At 40.9% G+C, this 23,653-nt stretch overlaps 1 protein-coding gene across 12 annotated transcripts in view; it reads left to right on the forward strand.

Annotated features, from left to right (window-relative positions):
- Window positions 1–4,995: 4,995 nt before the first annotated feature.
- fat1a (FAT atypical cadherin 1a) overlaps window positions 4,996–23,653 on the forward strand; it is a 124,348-nt gene continuing 105,690 nt past the window's right edge. For 11 of the 12 annotated variants that reach the window (XR_009395021.1, XR_009395023.1, XR_009395022.1 and 8 more), the window contains exons 1-2: window positions 6,948–7,062; window positions 8,536–11,822. Coding sequence is in view for 9 of the 12 variants with exons in the window: in XM_059343026.1 (XP_059199009.1) it covers window positions 8,564–11,822 (3,259 nt within the window). In the remaining 3 variants the exon portion in view is untranslated. Of the gene's footprint in view, window positions 5,329–6,947; window positions 7,063–8,535; window positions 11,823–23,653 lie in introns of those variants that run through there. The other variant, XM_059342957.1, reaches the window with a different exon arrangement.

Below are 23,653 nucleotides of genomic sequence, written 5' to 3' on the forward strand. Positions count from 1 at the left end.
AAAATGGCCCAAAAAAGAAACAAATTGACCAAAAATTACATAAAATTAAGCAGAAAAGGACTCAAATTGACCACAAAATGACAAAAAATTATCACAAAAAGACACAAAATGGCCCAAAAAGACACAAAATGGCCCAAAAAATAAACAAAATGGCCAAAAAAAAGACACAAAACTACTAAAAAAATACACAAAATGACCAAAGAAGGAAACAAAATGACCAAAAAGACACAAATTGACCACAAAATGATAAAAAAAAAAGACACAAAATGACCAAAAAAGACAAACTGGCCACACATGAACACTTTAACACAGTGGAGACAGAGTTGAAATCATATGGGGTCACGAGATGACCGGATGTCAATGACCGGATTGTTGAAGTAGTAAAAAAGCTAATAAAAGTCTAATTTGTCGTCAGGTAGAATGTATTTGCTGAAATGCCCACTGGTTATTGTCTGTTTTGCTCCCCACGCAGACTGTTTACCTCCAGTCAAACAAAGCCTGCTTAAGTGTGATTGGTCAATGCTAGTCGGACTACAAACTGACTACAAACGGGCAACACACAGAAATCAGAACACTCCAGATAGCAAGATCTTGCCAGATGCCTACATATTTTTGTGTATAGATTAGTGCGGGACTAGCTCATCCCCTCTGTTTACAATTATTATGCTAAACGAAAGCTAACCAGCTGCTCACCCCACCTATATATTTATTATTTCTGTCATAGCCAATTAGCTTAGCTTAGCAGAAAAGACTGGAGACAGTGAAGAAACTACCCAACTCTGTCATAAGGGGGAAAATATGCAAAATAGCAGCTCTATAGCTCACCAGTGATCATGTTTTACCTTTTTGTTTAATCATAACAGAGAAAAGTGTACATAAATATTTGCAATGTGGTGAACTATTCTGGGTAATGCACAAAAACAATGTGGTGTCAATCTTCTGATCTACCCCACACTAAGAGGTATAATTCTTATTCTCATCTATTACTCAACAAGAAAGTGAATAAGCATTTCCCCAAATATCAAAGTATTCCCATATTGGTGTTGAAATAAAACACAATATGATACTAAAAAGGATGAAATCATCATCATCAGGCTGCTCCCTCTAGTTGGACTTTACTCTGAAGGCTAATAAGGCGAATAGTCTACTCCTGTGATCCATCTGGGGACATCTCCAGGGAGGACCACCTTATTTGGCTTATGAATCGGTGAATAAAAAAGAGCTTTGAAATGCAACCCAGTCTAAGTGAAATGTACAGTCTGTAAGCGGGGGGGGGGGGGGGGGGGTTATTGATTTCCCAGTGGACAGTGTACAGGTTTCCATGATAACTTTGCATGCAGAACGAAGTGAACGAATCTGTTTCACACATTTTATTTTGCACTTGCAAGCTCTGTTAAAGTAACTCCAGTGAATAAATAATGCAGTAATGTTAACTCTCCAAACAGGTTGCTCCCGATATAGCACAGTGTATTCTTGTGTCATTTTTTTTTAGGTAATTACGGAAGCTTCTACAACCAAGGGGCTTTGCTGAGATAATCTCCTGCTTTGCTTGAGGCAGCATGAAGACTTTATTTTCAGAGCACAGCAGTTTGTCTCCAGCTGCAGGGGCAATGCCAATTGTTTATTATTATTTCCCATGAATTTTTCATGTTATTTTCTAAAAGAAACTCCCCACACTTAAATAGTGTCAGGTACATTGTGTGGCAAAGCTTAATTGTGAAGCCCAAAAGATCAGTTCTTTTGTTCATTTTGTGATAATGTGTTCCCTTTTTTTTTTTTTTTCTTTTGCACAGCTCATCTTAAGAACAGGGGCACCAGCTCTGGGAGGGTCAGCGTTATTACTTGAGGACACTCCAGCAGGGTGGATATACGGTATATTGAATTATTCTAATCTTTCTTACAGTTAAGCTCGGCCTCAGGATTCAGATTCTACACAGATTGGTTGGTGGGAGAAACAGATACCTGGCTGCTCTATTGCTCCAGGCGCACTACAAATCATCTGTATCTTTTCCTGATCTCTCTCCAGTTTCAAGTTGCAGGGGGACCCAGAGCTTAAGACATTAGTCACGGAGGAAAGGAGAAGTAACTCACTCAGCACGCCGGCCCGTGCCCGCTCCCAACATCTCTCAACAACAAGAGGACAATCTGTAGCGGGTTAGTATGATTTTAAGAGGAAATTGAGCCTACAGTGTGTTACATGAGAGGAAGTATGCAGCATGCTGGAGTCTGTGTCATAATGAGGCTTTTAGCTTGAAGACTGGAGTGCATTTTCGCACCAGTACGGCACAGGAGACATAACTGATGAGTCAGTCATCAAGCTATCACACTATACGCAGTCAGAGAGACATAAAGTAGAATATTAAAGTGACAGTTTACCCCAAAGTCAAAAATATAGATCTTTCCTGTTACCCAGAGGGCTGTTTATCAGTCTAGATTGTTTTGGTGTGAGTTGGAGATATTGGTCATAGAGATGTCTGCTGTCACTCAAGTATAATGGAAATAGATGGCACTTAAAGGCTTAAAGCGCTAAAAGAACTTAACAGCAATGTCTCTTTCCAGAAGGAAAAGTTTGATGCTGCTAACTCACCTGAGCTAGTTGACGTTAGCATTAATGTTTACATCTACTGCTGTCATGTGCACAAGCTCCTTGTCTTCATGAGTACAGGTGCATCTCAATACATTAGAACAGTAGTTCTCAACCTTTTTGAGTCGCGACCCCCAATTTAACATGCATGTTGTCCATGACCCCCGCTCACTGAACACAATCTCACACGCGCACTTCAGATCACCCAAAAAAGAAACAAAATGACCAAAAAAGACACAAAATGACCAAAAAAGACACAAATTGACCAAAAAATACACAAAAGGACCAAAAAAAGACAGACATCTCTGCAGCCGATATCGCCAACGATCAGCAACTCCAACAAAAAGCCTCCTGTATGTTATTCCTCACTGCCTCCTGATTTCATTTTAATGTAAATGTATCTCTACTAAGTTGATTTAACTTATTACCAATGCACTGGGAGCGTTCCCCAATGCAAACACTATACATCCTCTCTCCGTGCATATAGGGGTCTATAAGGCACCAGGACCTGACCCCCAGCAGTTTATTACTAAATAAAGACACAAAATGACCAAAAAAGGAAACAAAATGACCGGCCACGGTTTAAAATATGTCAATTACGCTGTGGAACAGAACTACTTGGTTAGGTTTAGGCACCAAAACTACTTGGTTAGGATCTGGGGAAAAAGGCCTTGGCTTTAAATAACTACTTTTGTATGTAACTTCTGATGCAGTTTGGTAGGTGGTGTAGAAAGTGGCATATCTATGTTAATTTTGATCTAATTTACATGGTAACTTAAAATAATCCCATTGACTTTAGGTTTCAAACTGCATACAAAGACGGGCCTCTCTGGAAAATTCAGGGGTTTGCTCTGAAAACGATTTAGCTTCTAGGGGTAAGAGTTGATATTTTGGGGGTGTCTGATGTGGCCAGCCAATATTCATATCTAAACACCGGTAATGGTTACAGTCCAATTAGCAGCCAGAGGAATGAGAATGGAGTTGGAGTTGAGAGAAGAGAAAGCAGACATCTACAGCCAATATCTCCAACGATCAGCAACTCCAACAAAAAGCCTCCTGTATGATATTCCTCACTGCCTCCTGATTTCATTTTAATGTAAATGTATCTCTACTAAGTTGATTTAACTTATTACCAATGCACTGGGAGCGTTCCCCAATGCAAACACTATACATCCTCTCTGCGTGCATATAGGGGTCTATAAGGCACCAGGACCTGACCCCCAGCAGCCAGGACTGCAAACACTTGGTGAGATCAAAGCAGTGGAACCAGCCCTGGGCATCACCTGACCTGAATTCAATTAAAGCTTTACAGGCAGATCAGAGAGGAGGCTAAGAGAGAAGAAAAAAAAGCTGTTTCAGATACCCAACATTGTCTCGGACAAAAGTGGGAGCGAGATAGAGGGGAGGCCAAGAGAGGAGAGAGAGAGATGAAACATTACACACTTGCTCTCTGACACACAAGCTCAATCTCCCTCTTCCTCCCCCCCTCCCTCCCTCCCTCCTCTGCCTCCTTGCTTCTTCCTCTTCACACACATGCACACACACACTAAACCCATAGGTCCCGTTCGTTTACTCAGCCTGTGGGCAAATGTGACTTTAATGAGCCAGTGCTGAATGGACATTAGGCAGAGATTCTCACGCTGGACCGCTGGTTCCAGCAGCCCTCTCTCTCTCTCTCTCTCTCTCTCTCTCTCTCTCTCTCTCTCTCTCTCTCTCTCTCTCTGCTCTGGCATTTTTTGGCAGCCACTTCACAGCACGGTATCAAGTTTAGTTGTTAACCACATGTTTGAGGAGCTGAATGGAGACATTTGCTTCTCTGATGCTCCAGTGCGTCCACCGATCACTAATAAAACTATACAGTGGGTTTCTTAAGATGCATGCATTAAGAAAGCTCTAAAAAACATATATAAATGCCCTGTGGTTGCTTTGATTTTGGGGGGAAGCTAAACTGCAGGGAACATACTGAGCTGTGCATGCAAGGAATGAGAGTGGCATCTGTGACGTCAGAGCGGAAGGTGTAAGATCCTGGATGCCTTCAGGGAGATCTGAGACGCTCCTACTGTTAAACGTTGTGGTTTTTCAAATGACTTTTGCGTGCTTTTAGTGAATAAGATAATAAAAAGTTGACCCTTTAACAAAAATTGTGTTTAGTGCCTTTTTATCTTTCAGTATAGAGAAGTTTAACCAATCAGACCTACAATTAGCTTTTTAATTAAATCATTAGTCTAGTGGGTTTTATGTTGCAGCCTCACAAATAATTACATAAAAGCCAAACATAAAGCTAATAATCACTTTCTCCATCAGTTGTTGGCGTGACTTCCTTTCTCTCCGCCCCCTCAGCAGCAGCTCTGTCACTTTTCCAAACGGGAGATCTGACGGCAAGAAAGTCACACTTTGCCATTTCTTTTACAGGATTTTTTTTTTTAACGGGCTCCTATCGAGAGATAGGATATTTCCGATATCACCTGAAGGCAGCAACAGTATGCAACCCCACCTGAGCCGCTGTGGAGGAGAGGAGCGAGGCAGAACCATAGCCTACAGCTCTACTGTATCAAGCCACCAAGTGTGATGACTGTGAGCGGATCGGCAGCAGAAAGCTGTGGACTGCAGAGGAAATAAGAGGACGGATTCTCACAAACAGAAGCCTCCATCATCTAAGAGATGATCGCAAGAAATCATTTACCAACAACTGCCAGGATTTATGTGAAGTGAAGTTTGGAGCCGGCGATCACCCAGCTGGTCTGGTGAGTAGAATTAGAGGACATTGGCTTTTGGTTTTGTCTCTGAATGGTGTTAAAATTACTCTTAAAACTTTGTGCACAACTCGAAGCATATTCTAAACGCTGTTGGGGGAAAAGTGAGTGTTTTTGTCCGACTTGTGCCAAATGCACAAATACGCACGCACTTAAACGCACCTGCACACACACACACACACACACACACACACACATGCACATGCGCGCTCACAAAGGCAGAAGCAAGTTGACAAGTTGTCTAGCTGCATGCAGCACAGGCTTTCTGCAGGCGCACCAGCTGGATCACTGCAGTCCGGGCAAGAGCAGTGAGACAGCGCCATCAATCGCATAGCAGCCACACTCCTGAGCGCCTGCATGGAGGGAATGTAGTGCAGCTTCTGGTCTGAGGAGCAGTCAGGATGGCTGTATGTGTGTGAGAGAGGAGGAGGAGGAGGAGGAGGAGGAGGGGGCTTGATGGGATCAGCGCCTTCATGGCGAGTGTACCTCCACCATCAGTCACCCTGCTCTAATGCCAAAATACAGACCCTGGGACGCACTGCTGGACACTGCATTTTCCTGCCTAACCTGGGCTATTAAAAGACAATAACATTAGTAAGAATAATGAGGGGAAGATAATCTCCTGAATTGATGTTAAAACACCTAAATTGCATCCACACGCGCGAGGAACTTTGCATTTGCAAGTATTATTAGCCTATTTATCATCATCAGGGACGCCCTGCAATGCAATTTTATTTGCAAAATATCCACCTTCTTATGCTGACAACAAAATGATGATGTGAATTCATGGGTCGTTTTTCCAGCACAGTGGGCATAAATTATTGTCTAATTGACACTATCTTTAATGTTCGAGGGTTGGTTTTTTTTGGCTTGAGGTCGCACTGAACTCCTTTTTTCATATTTGTCAGAAAAGAGCCTCGTCACGGCAAGTAAGTGGTCTGAGCTGCAGCTGAAGAGGTGGATATTGGATTAACTTTAGTCCCATTTGGGCAGCACGAGGTTTTGCCCTTTTGTAAGGATAGATCAAGTGCCGTGCCCTAATGTCAAGAGAGCTTTGTTGAAGGTTATTTTAATTTAGTTTGTTCTAACGATAAGCAAATATAAAGGCAAATAAACACGATGTGGAATTAGAATTCATATATGTAGAAACAGGGAGGCACATATTCCTAAATTACATCCCATAAAAGGTCACAATTAGCAATATGAGAAGAAAAAAAAGCTCAATTTAATTTATAATCAGCATGATTAGAAGTGGATTAGAAGTTGTAGGGTCCAAATTCCGTAAAAGGACGTTCCTAATAAATAAAAAGCTACCTTTGGGGCCATAGGTGAAGTGAGATTAAGATTAATGTGATTTATTTGAACACAGCCTTTTGACCATTTTTCAGATTTTTGAATATATATATATAAAATGTCAGCCAGAGTAAATCAAAGTAGGCTGCCCCTGGTCCTGGTCCTGGGTTCAGACTCAGCGGAAAGGTTTTATCCTGCCTGCCTGCCAGCCGGTAAGTAGATCCGGACGTGCGCAGCGCGGAGAGATACCAGGCAGCAGCTCCAGTGTGGGAGAGAAAGGGAAGCAGTGAGGAAAAAAGAGAGCGGCTGCCTGGTGCTGCTGCTAGATGGAGTAACGGGAGCGGAGACAAGTCCACGTATTACCATGCCGAGATTTGGACTTCATAAACTACATGCAAAACCTCCAAATATACGAGATTAATAATAGAAAAGGTACGTGAATGGTTGTTTTTGGCCCTCTGTGGTGTTTTAGCTGCTTCTTCTTCTGTTATAACGAGGAAAAAAAGTTGAGATCGGTTAGGTCTGCTATTGTGAGTGGAAGAAACCAGCCGCCGCTGCTTTCTGTGCAAGTTTAGCCTCAGCAAAGTATTGGTTTAGAGTCTTTTAAAGGGTTTTGTGGTTTATTATTCACACTGAAAGTAGTTTGTGCGCTTTTTTGCATTGCGTTAGACAAGCCAAGAAGCGTTTTTTTGAAGCAAATCTCTGCTCAGCGCACGGCTACCATGGTCTCATTAAGTGAATGGCTTTAGTTGGGGGATGGGGTTTGAACTGAAATAGTGTGCAAGCAGCTAACTTGTTTTCTTTTGAATTTTTTTTTTTTTTTATCTTAATGAAAACAGGTTATTGGTTTGAGGTTGCAGAGAAACTGCACTTACCAAATGCTTTACCTTTCTTGTCTTGTGTGTAATAAATAAAGCAGAAGTTCCGAGTTGGAGCCTTTAGTTGGAATTTTTACAATGGTCGCCCACAAGCAGATGGTTCTTTTGTACCTGCGGGCAATAGTTTCAGATTTAAGGTGGGTTTTTTAAAGCCAGACTTAGTCACTTATTAACCCCACATGATGCATTAATAACTAACCCTTTGCTCGGGTCATTTTGCCACACCAAGAGTCAATAATGTAGATATTAAACACAGCACTCCTGCGCAGACAGAGCACTGTCTTGCTTTTTATTTCTCTTTGTACGGACTCCCACGCAGCCCCGAGACGTTGTAAAGCGGCTGTAAACGAATGAATTTGCAATTTTAAAGCAGTTATCTTCCTGTGCAGTTTTATCAATGATTGCAGCTCGGTGTCATAGAAAGAAGCACCCTTGGGTTTGATTCACCACGGCAGGGTTTCTCATTTCTGGCAGAAAAGTCCAGTTTTATTGTGAGTTACTGTATTATAGCAGTTGCTGCTTGTGTGTAGTAGATTTTATCATCCTTAGTGAGTGAACAGAAATTATTTTTATTGAGTTTTAATGCACAAGAAAACGAAGACAGTTTTTTTTATTTTTTTGCAACACATCGGAAATTAAAGATTTACATGTGATCTCATTGTGATTTCTTTTCTCTGAGCTCATTAGATGATGTACAGTTAAATTATGTCCCGCTGTTATGAAGTGCACATGTGTGGCATCTGGCATTGTGCAGACTTGTTTGCAGTTCAGGCTTTAGATCTTGTCACCTGACTCACTGCTCTGCTTTTTCTCATTTCCACATGGAACCTATTTAGCTATTTATCAGCCTGGTCATCACTTGTCATGACCTTTTAAGGAGTCTTGAAAAGTGCACAATGGAGAAAAGTTTTCATGCAGATTTCATGTTGTTATTTGCTGTTTTTTATGTTATAAATTGCTATTACAGTCCGTTTTATGCACTCAATTTAATTTAAAATCCTAACAATGATGTTCTGTTTCTCTCCAGGTGGTTCTGTGAAGATCACGGTACGATAATGGGGAAGCACTTGGTTTCGCTGCTCGTGCTGCTCCTGCAGCTCCTCTGTGGCTGCGCAGGGAACCAAAGGACGACGAGGGCCGCCTCCATGCAATTCACCCACTCTGTTTACAACGCCACCATATACGAGAACTCTGCTGCTAAGACTTACTTAGAAAGTCACACCAAGATGGGGATCTATATCACGGAGCCATCCTGGGAGATACGGTACAAAATCATCTCTGGAGACAATGAGAACTTATTCAAAGCAGAGGACTACCTGCTGGGAGATTTCAGTTTTTTGCGAATAAGGACCAAAGGAGGCAGCACTGCCATTCTGAACCGGGAGGTTAAAGACCACTACATGCTGACTGTTAAGGCGTCAGAGAGGAGCACTAACTTTGAGTGTCGCACCAAAGTGAAGGTGCAGGTACTGGACACCAATGATCTGAGGCCTCTCTTCTCCCCGACCTCCTACAGCATCTCTCTGCCGGAGAACACGGCCATACGCACCAGCGTGGCCAAGGTCACGGCGACGGATGCTGACATCGGTACGAACGGAGAGTACTACTACAGTTTCAGGGACTGGACGGACATGTTTGCAGTTCATCCAACGAGTGGTGTGGTGACGCTGACCGGCAAACTAGACTTCTCTGAGACCAAGCTGTACGAGTTGGAGATTCTGGCGGTGGACCGAGGAATGAAGCTGTACGGCAGCAGTGGCTTCAGTAGCATGGCCAAACTCACAGTTAGAGTGGAGCAGGCCAACGAGCACGCACCTGTAATCACTGCTGTGACTTTGGCCCCCTCTGATGCAGACCATGACCCCACCTACGCCATTGTGACTGTGGAGGATGGCGACCAGGGACCAAATGGAGAGATAGCATCCTTGAGCATCGTGGCCGGTGACCCTTTACAGCAGTTCAAGGCTGTGAGGAGCAGCCCCGGGAGCAAGGAGTATAAAATAAAAGCGGTCAAAGATGTAGACTGGGACAGCCAGCCATTTGGATATAACCTCACTTTACAGGCGAAGGACAAAGGCAGCCCCCCTCAATTTTCATCTGCTAAATTGGTACATGTCACTTCTGCACAGTTCAAAGTGGGGCCTCCTATATTTGAAAAGGCAGTTTACAGAGTCAATCTGAGTGAATTTGCCCCTCTTCTTACACCTGTCACTATGGTAACAGCTGTGCCAAAGTACCCACAGATAAAGTACGCCTTCAGACACAAATCTGACAAGAACAGATTTACTATCAATCCAGATACTGGCTTAATCAGCACCGCAGGACCAATCAATGCTGATTTTGCGCCCCGATTTGAGCTAGACGTGATCACCAGTGACAAAAAGGCAGCAACTAGAGTGATTGTTAATGTGATTGATGTGAATAACAATGCACCTGAGTTCCAGCAGACATCCTACAAGGCCACTGTTGATGAGAATGTGCCCATAGGGACCAGTGTGCTCACGGTTAAAGCCACTGATCTCGATAAAGGCGAGAACGGCTACGTGACCTACAGCATCACCAACGTGAGCCCTCAACCGTTTGTCATCGACTACTTCTCTGGTGTCGTCAGCACCTCGGAGGTCTTAGATTATGAGCTCATGCCGAGGATTTATTACCTCAAAGTCAGGGCGTCAGATTGGGGATCCCCTTACCGGAGAGAGGTGGAGGCATCAGTCACCGTCACGTTAAATAACCTGAATGACAACAAACCCCTGTTTGAGAATGTGGACTGTGAAGTGACTGTGCCGAGAGATCACGGCGAGGGAGAGCAGATAACTACCGTGTCCGCCATAGACGCAGATGAGCTGCAGCTGGTACGGTACCATATTAAAGCTGGGAATGATCTGGATCTGTTTGAACTGAACCCAAACTCTGGCGTGCTCTCACTGAAGCACACGCTGAGTGAAGGGGAGGCAGCTAAAGTGTCCTTTCATAGTTTACAAGTCATCGCGACGGACGGCGAGCACGAGACTCGGCCGATGTTCATGAACATAACTGTCATCACGGCGCGCAAGCCCGTCCAGTTAAAATGTGTGGAGACTGGTGTCGCTACCATGTTGGCTGAGAAGCTGCTCCAGGGCAGCAAAATCACGCAAACTGAGCCGGATGACAATTTTATGGACTTTCACTCAGTGAACCGCTTCACTCCTCAGTTTTCTGAGTCTTTTCCCAGCGTTATTGAAGTGAAAGAGGACCTGCCGGTCGGGGCTCGGATCGTCCATTTGAGCGCCACGGACTCCGATAGTGGCTTCAATGGGAAACTAGTGTACGTTATCTCAGGAGGAGACACAGAAAGCCGCTTCATAGTTGATATGGAGACCGGTTGGCTCTTGGTTTATGCTCCACTCGACAGAGAAACAACAGACCAGTACACCCTCAACATTACAGTTTATGACCTTGGCATACCACAGAAATCCTCATCACGCCTCCTGGGTGTTAAGATCCTTGATGCCAACGATAACAGCCCCCAATTTTTGCAGGACGCATATTCAGTTGACATAAGCGAGAGCACACCTGTCGGGACGGAAATCATCCAGGTGGATTCGACCGACAGGGATCAAGGGGATAATGGGGTTGTGAAGTATTCAATTTTGGGAGGCACGGATCATTTCACGATCCATGAAGAGACCGGCGTTGTGACTGTGACGAAGCCGTTGGATCGTGAGCTGCACCCGGTTTACGTCTTGAAGATCGCGGCACGTGACCAGGCAGCGAATGAGCCTCAGTTGGTGTCCACAGTGCCACTTAAAATCACCTTGGAGGACGTGAACGATAATCCACCTAAATTTGTTCCCCCTAACTATCGTGTAAAGGTGAGGGAGGACCTCCCTATCGGTACTGTCGTCATGTGGCTGGAGGCCCACGACCCGGATATCGGACCTTCCAGTCAGGTACGATACAGCCTCATTGATAACGGAGACGGGAATTTTGAGGTGGACAAACTCAGCGGCGCTGTGCGGATCGTGCAGAATCTAGATTACGAGACGAGACAGGTCTACAACCTGACGGCCAAAGCTAAAGACAAAGGGAAGCCCATGTCCTTGTCGTCAACCTGTTTCATTGAAGTGGACGTTGTGGATGTGAATGAGAATCTCTACAGGCCTTTGTTCCGATCGTTTGTGGAAAAGGGATTTATAAAAGAGGACGCACTTGTTGGAACTTCGGTCATGACTGTATCCGCTGAAGATGAAGACAAAGAACGAGACGGAGAGATCAGATACTCCATACGAGATGGATCTGGCCTGGGGATATTTACCATCGACGAGGAAACCGGTGAGTCTCTTTTTTCTCAGTGTTCCTATAGAGCTGTGTGAAGCTTGTGTTTATTTCTGAAACAGGGATGCATCAGCTTGAAATCATTTGCATCAGGAAAGTTTTATGCAGTTAAGAGTTTATTCACTTCATGTTACTGTGTGGAACAACAAGGTAAGGGAGTCTTCCAGGCTCCTGATTCCAGTCATTTTTCCTATTTGGGAGAATTGACGGTAGAAACAGATGGACCAGCTGTCTCTCAGACCTGTGTGGACATTCCTGAGTAGTTGCTGTGGTAGGAAGACGACTCTGAGTTTAAACACATACTCTGTTTAAAGGGGACATATAGTGAAAAAGTCACTTTTTGTGCACGTACATTTGGCTGTCTGGAGTGCCCACAAGATTGTGTATTTAGACAATCCCATCAGTTTTTTGTGGAATGCCTTTGATTCAATAAGCCATCAAGATTTGGCCCCTTTCCTCTGTCACATGCAGGCTTATAAGGATATACCGCCCCCAATCTGAGCATCTACACAGCTTCAGAACTACCTTTGTAGTAGACAGACAGTATAGGAAAAATCATGTTTATTTGAAGATTAAAGCATGTAAACATGTTCTAGTACAGTGTTTCTCAACCAGAGGTCCAGGGACCCTCCAGGGGTCCTTGAGGGAGTTACAGGGGGTCCCCAGAAAAACTGTATAGTCACTATTTATGCAATGTGAGTAAATTCAGACGAAATTTGGCACATACATTCAAGTTGGGTTCAAGGTTATTATAGTTAACGAAAACTAACAAAATAACGAAAACTAAAATTGAAAAAACATTTTTGTTAACTGAAATAAAAATAAAAACAAGAGTTTTTAAAAAAACGATAACTAACTGAAACTGTATTGTGTGGTTACAAAACGAACTAAAACTAGCTAAAATTATAGTGAAAATGTCTTTCGTTTTCGTCTTTGTCAACTTTTTTCATAGATAATTCAGTGTTTCTATTTCAACATGCAGGAACACATGGTAAATATGTTTACTGAGACTGGGATGTTTACACTTCAACCAAAATACAAAACACCCCGAACTGTAAGAGTTAATAACCTTATTGAGGCTGAGATTATAAACCAAAGGAAATGAAGGCACATACCCATTACAAAAAAACTAAAACTAATAAAAACTAAACTAAAACTAAGCATTTTCGCACAAAAAAAAAAAAACTAAAACTAGCAAACTCACTCTAAAAACTAACTAAAACTAACTGAATTTGAAAACTTTGAAAAATTCACAACGAAATTAAAACTAAAACTAATGAAAAATCCAAAACTATTATAACCTTGGTTGGGTTGGTGCGTTTGGGCTGTGGTGGAAAAGTTTAAACAGATTACATTTTTTAAAAACTGCAGCCCATTGTAAAGCTGTGGATGGTAATCATGAACAGTAAGGTAAACATCCCCGCCTCTTGCTTTAATGAGACAGCGGTGAAAACAAATTTTGTACAAGAAAGTTTAGAAAAATCACAAGCACTTACCGCCAACCCCACCATCCAGGACTAACTACACGAATGCTTGCTGGGATAATTCTGTGGGGATATTGATAGCATGTTTCCGGCATCAAGCTTCTGCACAAGGCAAAGTCTCTTCGTCTTTTTTTTCTTGCTGCTGTGAAGTGAATGAAGCTGCCTTCAAGTGTTGGAAATGATAAAAAACGACCTGACAGAAAACAATAATTGTGAAATATGAGAATATAAAGTCTTGTTGTGCTACATTAGGAGGTTGAAGTTAACAACTTGATGTCACAAAAAAAAAATCAGCAGCACTCCCCCACCTCTTTACAACCCTGCGGCACATCGCTGCACCGCCTGATCTCATGATGAATGCAGCCTAAAGTCATGAGAGGGACTATGTCACCCAATGTGTATCAGTTAGAAATGACAATGAAAAGATTGAGAACCACTATTACTGTAGAACAGGGGTCTCAAACTCAAATTACCTGGGGGCCGCTGGAGGAAGTATCAAAATGATCAAAAAAAGACACCAAATTACAAAAAAGACACAAAATGACAGAAAAAAACTAAATTACTTAAAAAAGACACAAAGTTATTAAAAAAAGACACACAATTATTTTAAAAAGACACAAAATTACTAAAAAAAGACACAAAATTACCAAAAAAAGACAAAAATACCAAAAAAGTAAATAAAGGGACCTTCCACACACAACAAGGTAAAGTGCCATTCATATAAAACTCACATTATACTTCATACCAAGGTGAGGGCCACAAAATATCGTCACGAGGGCCGCAATTGGCCCGCGGGCCGTGAGTTTGAGACCCATGCTGTAGAAAGACAAAATACAAAAATTAACCCATAAATGAGCATAATACGTCCTCTTTAAAAGTAATTTTGGAAAGTGGACACATCTGTTGGAGCAAAGGTAAAAATATTCTAGTAGCATTTTCAAAATAAATTGCTTTCTATAACAGCATATGAAGGCAGGGTTTGCTTGTGGGTTTCTTATAATGTTGCAGAAAATATGTTAATACTTGCTCAGCTGCCCAGAAATGATTTTAACAGCTGACTCAAATTAGCTCAAAATAAGCAGTCTGGAATTCCAGAAGTTCCTTCCCAAAACCTAGCAATCACCTGATTTGGATGTTTAGGACTTGGCTTGCTGCCCTCCTTTTAAAAACTTGGTAACCACATTCTTGTGCAGCTTAATGTGACTTTTTTCCCCTCAGTTTTAAATTAAATTCCTCTCTGCTTTATACATATTTAATGTCTAAATGAGGCAGTGAAACTTAATGCATAATACATTGATTTCTCTTGGCACATGTAACCCTCAAAGGTTCATATCTACATAAGAAAGCTGGAAATGCAATTTATTTAACACAATTTGCTGCAGACTCTTACTGTTGCAAAAGTGGCCCATGTTTTTAAGTTGAATGTTTATTAGGAATCAGATATATGTGAATTATTTAATAAGTTGACAGGAAGTCTCTCCAGTGGACCTGTTGGGAAATACTCTCTTCTTCTGCCTGGTTAAATTTAGTACGAGGAGACGAGGCTTTATGAAGGATCTGTCCTCCAGGGCTGTGTGTCAGCTGTGGTGTGTTTGTGATTGTTTCTGTGGTAGTGGTTGGATTCTGATTTGTAATAAGCTTTTGTTTTATGAACAGACATGCTGTGAGCTTGAACTATTGACTGTAAATGCTTTTATTCAAAGTACAAGTGATCTTCTATATTGTTTCAGTTCATTTCTTTCTCTTTATTTGCTAAATCGACTTTTGGAAGTTGGATTCTGCAAAAAAATGTATTCCAGATTTAGGATGGGTTGTTGGGGTGTGCCATATCGTATCGTTCACGATAATATCGGTATATTTTTTTTATGGTTAAAAAAAATGCATATCATGATATTGGCAACGTTCTTACTTCTTGATGTGGTGGTTAAAGTTGTTTTAATCACAAAAAGCTACTTACTCCCTGTAGCTAAACACATGCAGCTTTCAAAATAAGAGCACAGTGTGTTAAGAGAATCCACCACAGAATTTACAAGAAGACTGTCAAAATAAGATGCCTTAAATAAAACATACAAGAACCTTTATTCTCCTTTACAAAATATCATTAGAATATGCCCCCAAAACCCCTAAATGGTTAATTTTATTATTTTCTCATACATTTTTTTTTAAATTTGGCAACTGTTGAGATTTGCACTTCACACTACATTTTAGATTTTTATTTATTTATACAGACTAAAAAAAAAACATATTTTCTATATCTTTTTTAGTATTTCGTAATATCGTCAAGAATATCGTTATCGCAAAAATAGCCTTAAATATCGTGATATTCTTTTAGGGCCATATTGCCCACCCCTATCTTCTATATTGTTTTAGTTCATTTCTTTCTCTTTATTTGCTAAATCGACTTTTGGAAGTTGGATTCTGCAAAAAAATGTATTCCAGATTTAGGATGTGTGGCAGTGCTGCAGTATTAGTCTTGAAAGGGCCACATGCAGACTGGTGGCTACTCCATGTCTAAGTCAAATCCTGTGTAGGATCCAGCTTCAGGGAGCCTGGTCTGATCTTTTACTTAATCCCAGAAGCCTATATTAAGTGATTATCAGGAGGTGCAATGATAGGATTGTCCTGGGTTGGGTCCTGTTATTATGGATTACATCTGAGGTCAGTAGACAACTAAATACAGCCAAGCTGGTAATGCCCCTCCTATGATTTCACTAGATGAAGGGTGTGGTTTGCAAGGCTACCATATGCATTTAGAATATTTTGCTTCTAGAAGGAAAATATAAGCACGGGTGCACTGCCGAGCTATATATTCAGCGCTGCAGCTGCACCTTGTGAATCTTAACCAGAGTGTTTAAAATAGTCCGAAATTAGAAAACAAATGAAAAAGTGGCGTGGGGAAAAACGCCAGGAGCCGCACACCTTCAGTCATGGAATTTGGTTTTTAGGGTGTTTAGGAGTGTTCAAGTCTTTTCCTGTTTTACTTGTAACCCTAAATCCAGCATGCAGTTGTGTTTGTTAAAAGCACAGCAGTTGGTTGCATGGGTTTATGTAGTGTTTTGTTTGTTCCATCACCGCAGTATAAATCACTATTCTCTCAGCTGCTCCTCTTACAGTAGCATCCACAATAACACAGTCACAACAATACTACTTTGTGGGTTACAAAGTGTTGCTGTGGAAAACATTGCACTCTGCGGTTGTTGATGCAAGACGACAGTGAGTGATTCTTCTTCTCGAGTAGGTGTATCTAACAAATATGAACAAAGGTTGTGTTTTAGAACAGGCACACAGGCTTGCTACCCACTTCACTTGATGTTGGCAAGGAACAGACAAGTTATTTATCCGTGAGACGCAGCGATTGAGTTTAAAAGCGGCGTCCATTATTGCCGTTTCTTGAATGCCATCACATTCTCATTTGCAATATTAAGTAAAAGAAAGCCTTTATGCTGCAGGCTTCTCCTCCAGATATGGAGTCCGTCAGACTGCTCAGGGAGCCCATGGCAACTATTTGCCCAGACATTCTCTGTGTTATTAAAAACTCTGTGGTCACTGGCTCGGTGCCATCTTAATTTAAACGTATCAAGACTCTTTTCTGGGCCCCTTCCCATGCTGTAAACCAAGTTTATCATTCTTCCCTTATTCAGAAAAAGCTGATAATAGTCAAGTGATATTTGGCTGACGGGGATCGAAAAGACTGGGAGCAACAAAACTAAACTTTCAGACACTGAAAGCTTTCCAAATGCTTCTGTTTAGCATATGAGCCAACTTAGAGATTCAGAAGAAACAAAATGAAATTGACATTTTGCTGTTGAATATAAGCCCAGCATTAGCTTTTAGCCCTGGTTTACTCTGGCTACAGTTTTGGGCCCTAGAGGTCAGGCGATATGGATTTTCAAGGGCTCATGGCAATTTAAAAAAGGCAAGTGTGGCAAAGGGCCGATGTAATTTCCTCTTCAGCAAGGCTTTGCAGTCAGTGCTATAAAACCATGGAAAACAATTTTAAAAGATGCTAGCACTCCCGGGCTGGACACACACACCCTCAGCTGACAGTATGGCTGCAGGGTAATCCAAAGGAGCACTGTGTACTGTATGTGGGTCAGTAGTGAAGACAGCTGGGAGGGTTGTAACTCCCACTGCAGAACCTGACTATGATGTCACTCTTGCACATATAAAAAGGTAAGAAATCAAAGAAACAAAGCTATTCAAACACTGTTAACAGTTGCAGTGGAAAGACTTCCAGTTCTAGTTAAAGGAACACTCCACCGTTTTTTCATATTAAAACATGTTATTCGGTCAAGTAAGACGAGTTGATACAGACCTCTTGCGTCTCAATGCGTGCACTCAATCGCCCTGGCGCGCGGCGCCACTTGGCTAGCACTTAGCTTAGCCCAGTTCATTCATTAGGATCCAAACAGATGGACAGTTAGAAGCGACCAAACTCCTCCACGTTTTCCCTATTTAAATACAGCTACACGAGTAGTTAAACGACCAATTATGGCGACACAAAATAAAACGTGGCGCTTTTCTAAGCGGATAAAAAGGATAACTATAATGTATGGCGGAATAGCACTTGGGAGCACTTCGACTCGGCGCAGTAATATCATCACTCCTGAGGGGAGAAGATTTTTCAGGAGTGATGATATTACTGCGCCGAGTTGAAGTGCTCGTGTAGCTGTATTTAAATAGGGAAAACGTGGAGGAGTTTGGTCGCTTCTAACTGTCCATCTGTTTGGATCCTACTGAATGAACTGGGCTAAGCTAAGTGCTAGCCAAGTGGCGCCGTGCGCCAGGGCGATTGAGTGCACGCAGTGAGGCGCAAGAGGTCTGTATCAACTCGTCTTACTTACCCGAATAACATGTTTTAATATGAAAAAACGGTGGAGTGTTCCTTTAAATCAGATAAGCAATTCTTATCAGGATGTTCCTCAGCAAGGTTCTGTTCAGGACTTCTTAGTACACCTGACTCACATTCACCCAGACACACCTGCAGACATCAGACAATACAATCGGCTGTAAAAGGCGTCTTGTTTCTTTTACTGCCAATGATTAAACGTCTTCTCATTTCCTTATGATGGCATGACTAAGGGAGATTGCGCAAACCATGATTCTGAGCCCTAATTGATCAAAAGCTCAGGTCGACACTTGCAGAAATCCAGGAAAGTCAAAGTGACTTCACCTTCACAGCAGCCTGTTCAGATAAACTGTAGCAGGACTTCATCTCAGGCTGCAGGATGGAGTAGTGGTAGATAAAACATGTCTTAAGGGGTTTAATTTGATGGATGTTGGACAGTGATGTCCTTGGCTTTGCTTTTGGATAAGGGAGCTACACTACTCAAAAACCTGCAGTTAAGAATGCCTGGAGACAAATGCTGCTATTTAGCCCGAGAACAGTAATAGGAAACGTGTTAAATAGTTGGAAGGGTAGGGAGGAATGATGGGCTGTGCCTGACTGAAGAGAAGAGTAAAGGTACACTGCTGTCAAGCATTTTATACCAGCGACTCAATACTAACTTTAAAACTTTTAAAAGGCTGAAACTTTAAGCAAATACGGTCGCCGTTTTTGGTCACCTTATACCTTGAGTAATTAAGATACTGCACTGTTAACCCATTTAGGCCTAAAACGCCTGGAAAAAATGCCTGCAAAACCTTTGGCCGTTTTTAGAATAAGCCCCTAAAACCTGAAGTTTTTTTTAGTAATTCTATGTCTTTTTTTGGTATTTCTGTGTCTTTTTTGATAATTTTGTGTCTTTTTTTTGGTAATTTTGTGTCCTTTTTTTTTGGTAATTCGGTGTCTTTTTTTGGTAATTTTGTGTCTTTTTTGGTAATTTTGTGTCTTTTTTAGTAATTTTGTGTATTTTTTTTGGTAATTTTGTGTCTTTTTTAAATAATTTTTTGTCTTTTTTGGGGTAATTCTGTGTCTTTTTTAAATAATTTGTCCTTTTTTGGTAATTTTGTGTCCTTTTTGGTCATTTTGTGTTTTTTTTTGGTGATGATTTCAAAGTTCTGGAAAAGTCTTATGTTGCATTGCAACACTGATGCATTTCATTGGCCAAGAGACTAAAAAAAAGGGGGAAAAAAAACTATGAATACTACAAAACGACATATCCGCTTTCCAGGCTTTAATGGGTTAAATGTCAGCAATTGAACAAAACTCACAAAAATTTTGTATTTTATCTGATACTTTACAGAATTTGAATCTCAAGTGTCATCAGTTACCTTCAGTCCATGGTTTACAAAAAAAAATGCAATCTAGCACCCATTACTGTCAAGCCCTGATACCCGTACTTACTCCTTATATTAGTATATCTAAATATGTTTCTTCTGTAGCCATTAGATTCTGTTGTGTGTGTATATACATGGACATTTTGAATGAGTGGGTGTTGGATCTATAAAGATTAAAACATTTGTCAAAATCTGTGAATACCAACTTAAGTAGGCCAAAGAGAAATCAATTTGTGCGTCTCCACTTGAAAGTGAAGGCTGAAAAGCTGCGGAGGTGACGGTATGTAGCGAGACGCTTACTTTGAAAATAAGCTCAAAGCAAGTTTTGTCTCAGTATGAAGTCAAATTATCCAGTGCACAAGGTGACCAGAGCAGAGAGCGTTCAGTCTAGATGAGACACAGATGCTGATTGTATAATGTATGCATTGCCCTTTCTTGTTGGATAATATATGCATTGCCCTTTCACTTGAAGCTGTTTTGCAGCCAGTGCTGTAAATGCGTCCTTTGTGAAAGCAAATGAAACTGTTTGATGCATAATGACAAAGTCTTGTTAAAGTGTTTTCTATTTCCACAAAAAAATTGCCAGTCCTTCACATCTTTTTGCCGCTTTTACAGTAAAAGTAAACATCTTCTTGACATTATGAGAAAGACATTGGCTTGTGTGTTTTATTATCAGTCTTTTGGCATCAAGTTTAGTTTGCTAAAAGTGAGAACCATTGCCCTCTGTCCCCTAATTTCCTATTCAGCGCTTATATGTTTGAGATAAAAGTGGGACTGCAAAGTGACACATGATTCCAAATAGTCTTTGCTTGAGCGCTGTTACTGTGGAGACGGGACCAGGAATGTGCAGCGGGACAAAGTTGATTGTAGGTTGCTAAATGAAAAACACACTTTCCCTAGTTAAAAAGTATGTTGTTCTCTCAGTCCATTAAATCTTTTTAAAGAAACTTGAGGCTGCCTTGTGCAGAGGACGGGCTTCATTTTGTGTTAATTCTTGTCATGCTAACACTCATGAATTAGATCTATACCCTCGACTCCCGTTGATGAAGTGTGAATAGAACTGCAGACCTTTAAAGCTTTTTTGTCTTTCACAGTAGGCCCCAAGGAACATTCACAAGTCCATAATGATGTTACGTACATTTGCTTATTTAATTTAGTGAAACGCATTGCTCAAAAACCAGCTCCATTAAACAGTTTTAGTTTGTTGTTATTTAATGCTTCAATCCACTGCTGCTAAACAGAAACACTGGCATAAAAAGCACTGTATAACATTGTGAAGTACAAACAGCAGTGGGCTTTTTTTTGCTTTTTTTTTTAAACATTAGCATCTTCCCCACAGACACATCTGAGCATCTTCACCAGGGCCTCTCACTGCTAAATTATGGCACATATAAGAGACACTGACATGCTTTTATCGTTTTATTCAAATTTCAGCGACTGTTTTCAAGCATTTAGAGCCAATTTCATGCTGTCTGCTACTTGACAAGTGACAGCCCTGACCACAAATACACTCAGGTGCAGTGAAGTGGGTGTACCAAAATACATTAGCCTGTCTGTCAACCAATGATTTCTATGGCCATTATGACTGATATTAAAATTGTATATGCTATGCATCTTAACCAGTAGGCCACCACAATGCTCCCGTGAGGAAAATGTTGTAAGACCGACATTCTCACCACCATCACCACTGCTGCAATATAATAATAATAATATCACCCAGTGGCTTTACTTTCTGTTTCAACAATTTTTATTGATTTTTAACAGTGAATTAACAAACAGACACAAACAATAATAATAATTACAAAATAATAATTATATATATATATATATATATATGTATTTCAATTAAATAAATAAAAAGACAAAAACAAAAAAAACAAACAAACAAAAAAAAACAAAAAGCTTGGGTATTTACTTTCTTGCCAAAAGTAGAACTGGGCAATATATGGATGATGTATTGATTAGGCATGGGCACAATTATGGTATACCTGGCTATGCCTTTCAATATTGTCAAAACACCCAAATACAAATGCTGTTGTACACTGTACACCCTGCTGAATTGTCGGAAAGACATGATGGTATGAAAAATGGTCTAGTATTGATTTTGTGATATGGAGATAGCTGGAGATAGCATTAAAGTCCTGATAGGGGTAATAGGGCTGGGCAATATGGACAAAAATCTTCATAGATATCTTGATGACGATATAGAGTATATCATGATATAGCATGTTTTCTAGTGATTCAATAGATAAATAGGCCATATGAAATAACCACATTTTTGTATTCTCGGTACACTCAATAAGGATAAGAACTTTAAGAGTTGTCCAAATGAGCAATTCAGCTGCTGTTTTTTTTTTTAACATCCTGATAGAAAAGAGAGACTCAAGATATGTAATGTTAATGATAGGTGGGTTTTGTCTCCTTACCTTGCTCCCCCTATTTCAGTTTTTAAGCTAGTAGTGTTTGTACTTGTCTGTAGTCATGTACTACCATTACTGACTTAGCTCTATTGGTGGAAAGCCAGCAGGAGATCATTTCCTGGTCAGTGCCATCACACATATAGCATGATTCTACACTCATAGGAAGGGGAAATTGTTTTCTGTCAGCTCAAAATCTACATCCTCCTCCAGCCAGCTGGGGTTACTGTGTACAATGGGAATATAGACTGAGCTTTAGTGTTGGGAGATGGAAAAATATTCTGAAGGGGCGAGTAGGTGGTGGTGGTGGTGGGGTTGTTACCAGAGGCGCAGGCTCAGTGGGGCTCGGAGGTATAGTAACTGCTCCTAAATAATACTGTGATATTGAATCAAGAGGTATTGCTTTGAGGCCTGTTCAAAGGTCTTTTGAAATAACGCTGTTCCCAGTAACAATGGAGGCTTTGTATCGTCCGCAACGTCTCAAAAAGATATCTCAACTGGAATTAATAGACTATTTTTTTTATTCAAAACGAGAAAAGAGAAAACCCATTCAGACATGGATCAAAGATATGTACTGACTGAATCCAAATATGTCAGTCTCTTTCCAACACACCGCAGTCAGTGCACACATAAATTATTTTCATGTTTTCCTGAGACATAATGGTCAAAGAAATTCTTAACTGGCTGTAAAAAAAACCCCCAAAAAACAATAAAAAGTATAGGATTACATGGAGTATCAGTGTTCTCCTTTGTTAGGCTTGTGAATTGATTGAGCTCGTCTTTAAGTAGCATGTTCCCTTTAGCCAGCTGTTGACAGCCATTTCTCTGCCTGTGCTGACAGTATACAGCGTGCACAGCGATGCATGAAGTGGAAACGGCTCGCTGGCTCAATAAGCCGGGATATTGAAGAAGATAAGATAGACATGGTGTTCGTGTGATACTGTATCACCATTATGATGATCTCCAAGAGCCATCCAAATGTATTGTGACCCCTGTGTGCCCTTCAGACAAAACAAAGGGATTACTGTTAGAGTCAGAGAGCCGTGACACCTACTTTTAGCCTGTTTATTGCAGTCTAATGTAAGCACAGTGCTTTATTCATGTGTATCATGAAAAATAAATTCAGATTAACATAGAACTCATCTAACTCAAGTTTAAACTTCTAGGGAAAAGAAAAGTTCTAAATGAATCCTACCCCCTTTCGAGCTTGCAGAAAGTGTCTGTTTCTTTTCAATTTTTTTGCTTTTTTTGTTTTGTTTTTTATTTATTCATCTATTAATATTTAAACTTGTTTTTTTTATTGCCTGCATGTTCGAAATAAAGACAATCAATCAATCAATCAACCCAGTGTAACTCCAAACTTAGCTTAGTTATTATGTAAGGGTCTACTTCACATTGCTGAATTAAAATGTGTTGCAATACACAAAGTAGTTTTAACATACAGAGTAGCTGTTACTAAATTTGCCATGTCTAACTCATATAACATATATAAGGATAGACCACATGACAGCTCCCTGTAAATGAGGCCACAAAATATTGATCACCCCCTGGTGGCTGGCGGCAGTATAGGTTATAAATCCCGCCCACTCCATGTAAGTGGATGGAACATGAGCCAAATTAAAAATTCAAAGTAAAGGTTAAATAAGGTAGTTCTTGTTTGTTCAAATGTAAATTTTTCTCATTCGTTCATTTTTGGTCGTGCGAGAGT

This window comes from Centropristis striata, chromosome 1 (genome assembly GCF_030273125.1).
Source record: "Centropristis striata isolate RG_2023a ecotype Rhode Island chromosome 1, C.striata_1.0, whole genome shotgun sequence".
Classification (NCBI taxonomy): Eukaryota; Metazoa; Chordata; class Actinopteri; order Perciformes; family Serranidae; genus Centropristis; species Centropristis striata.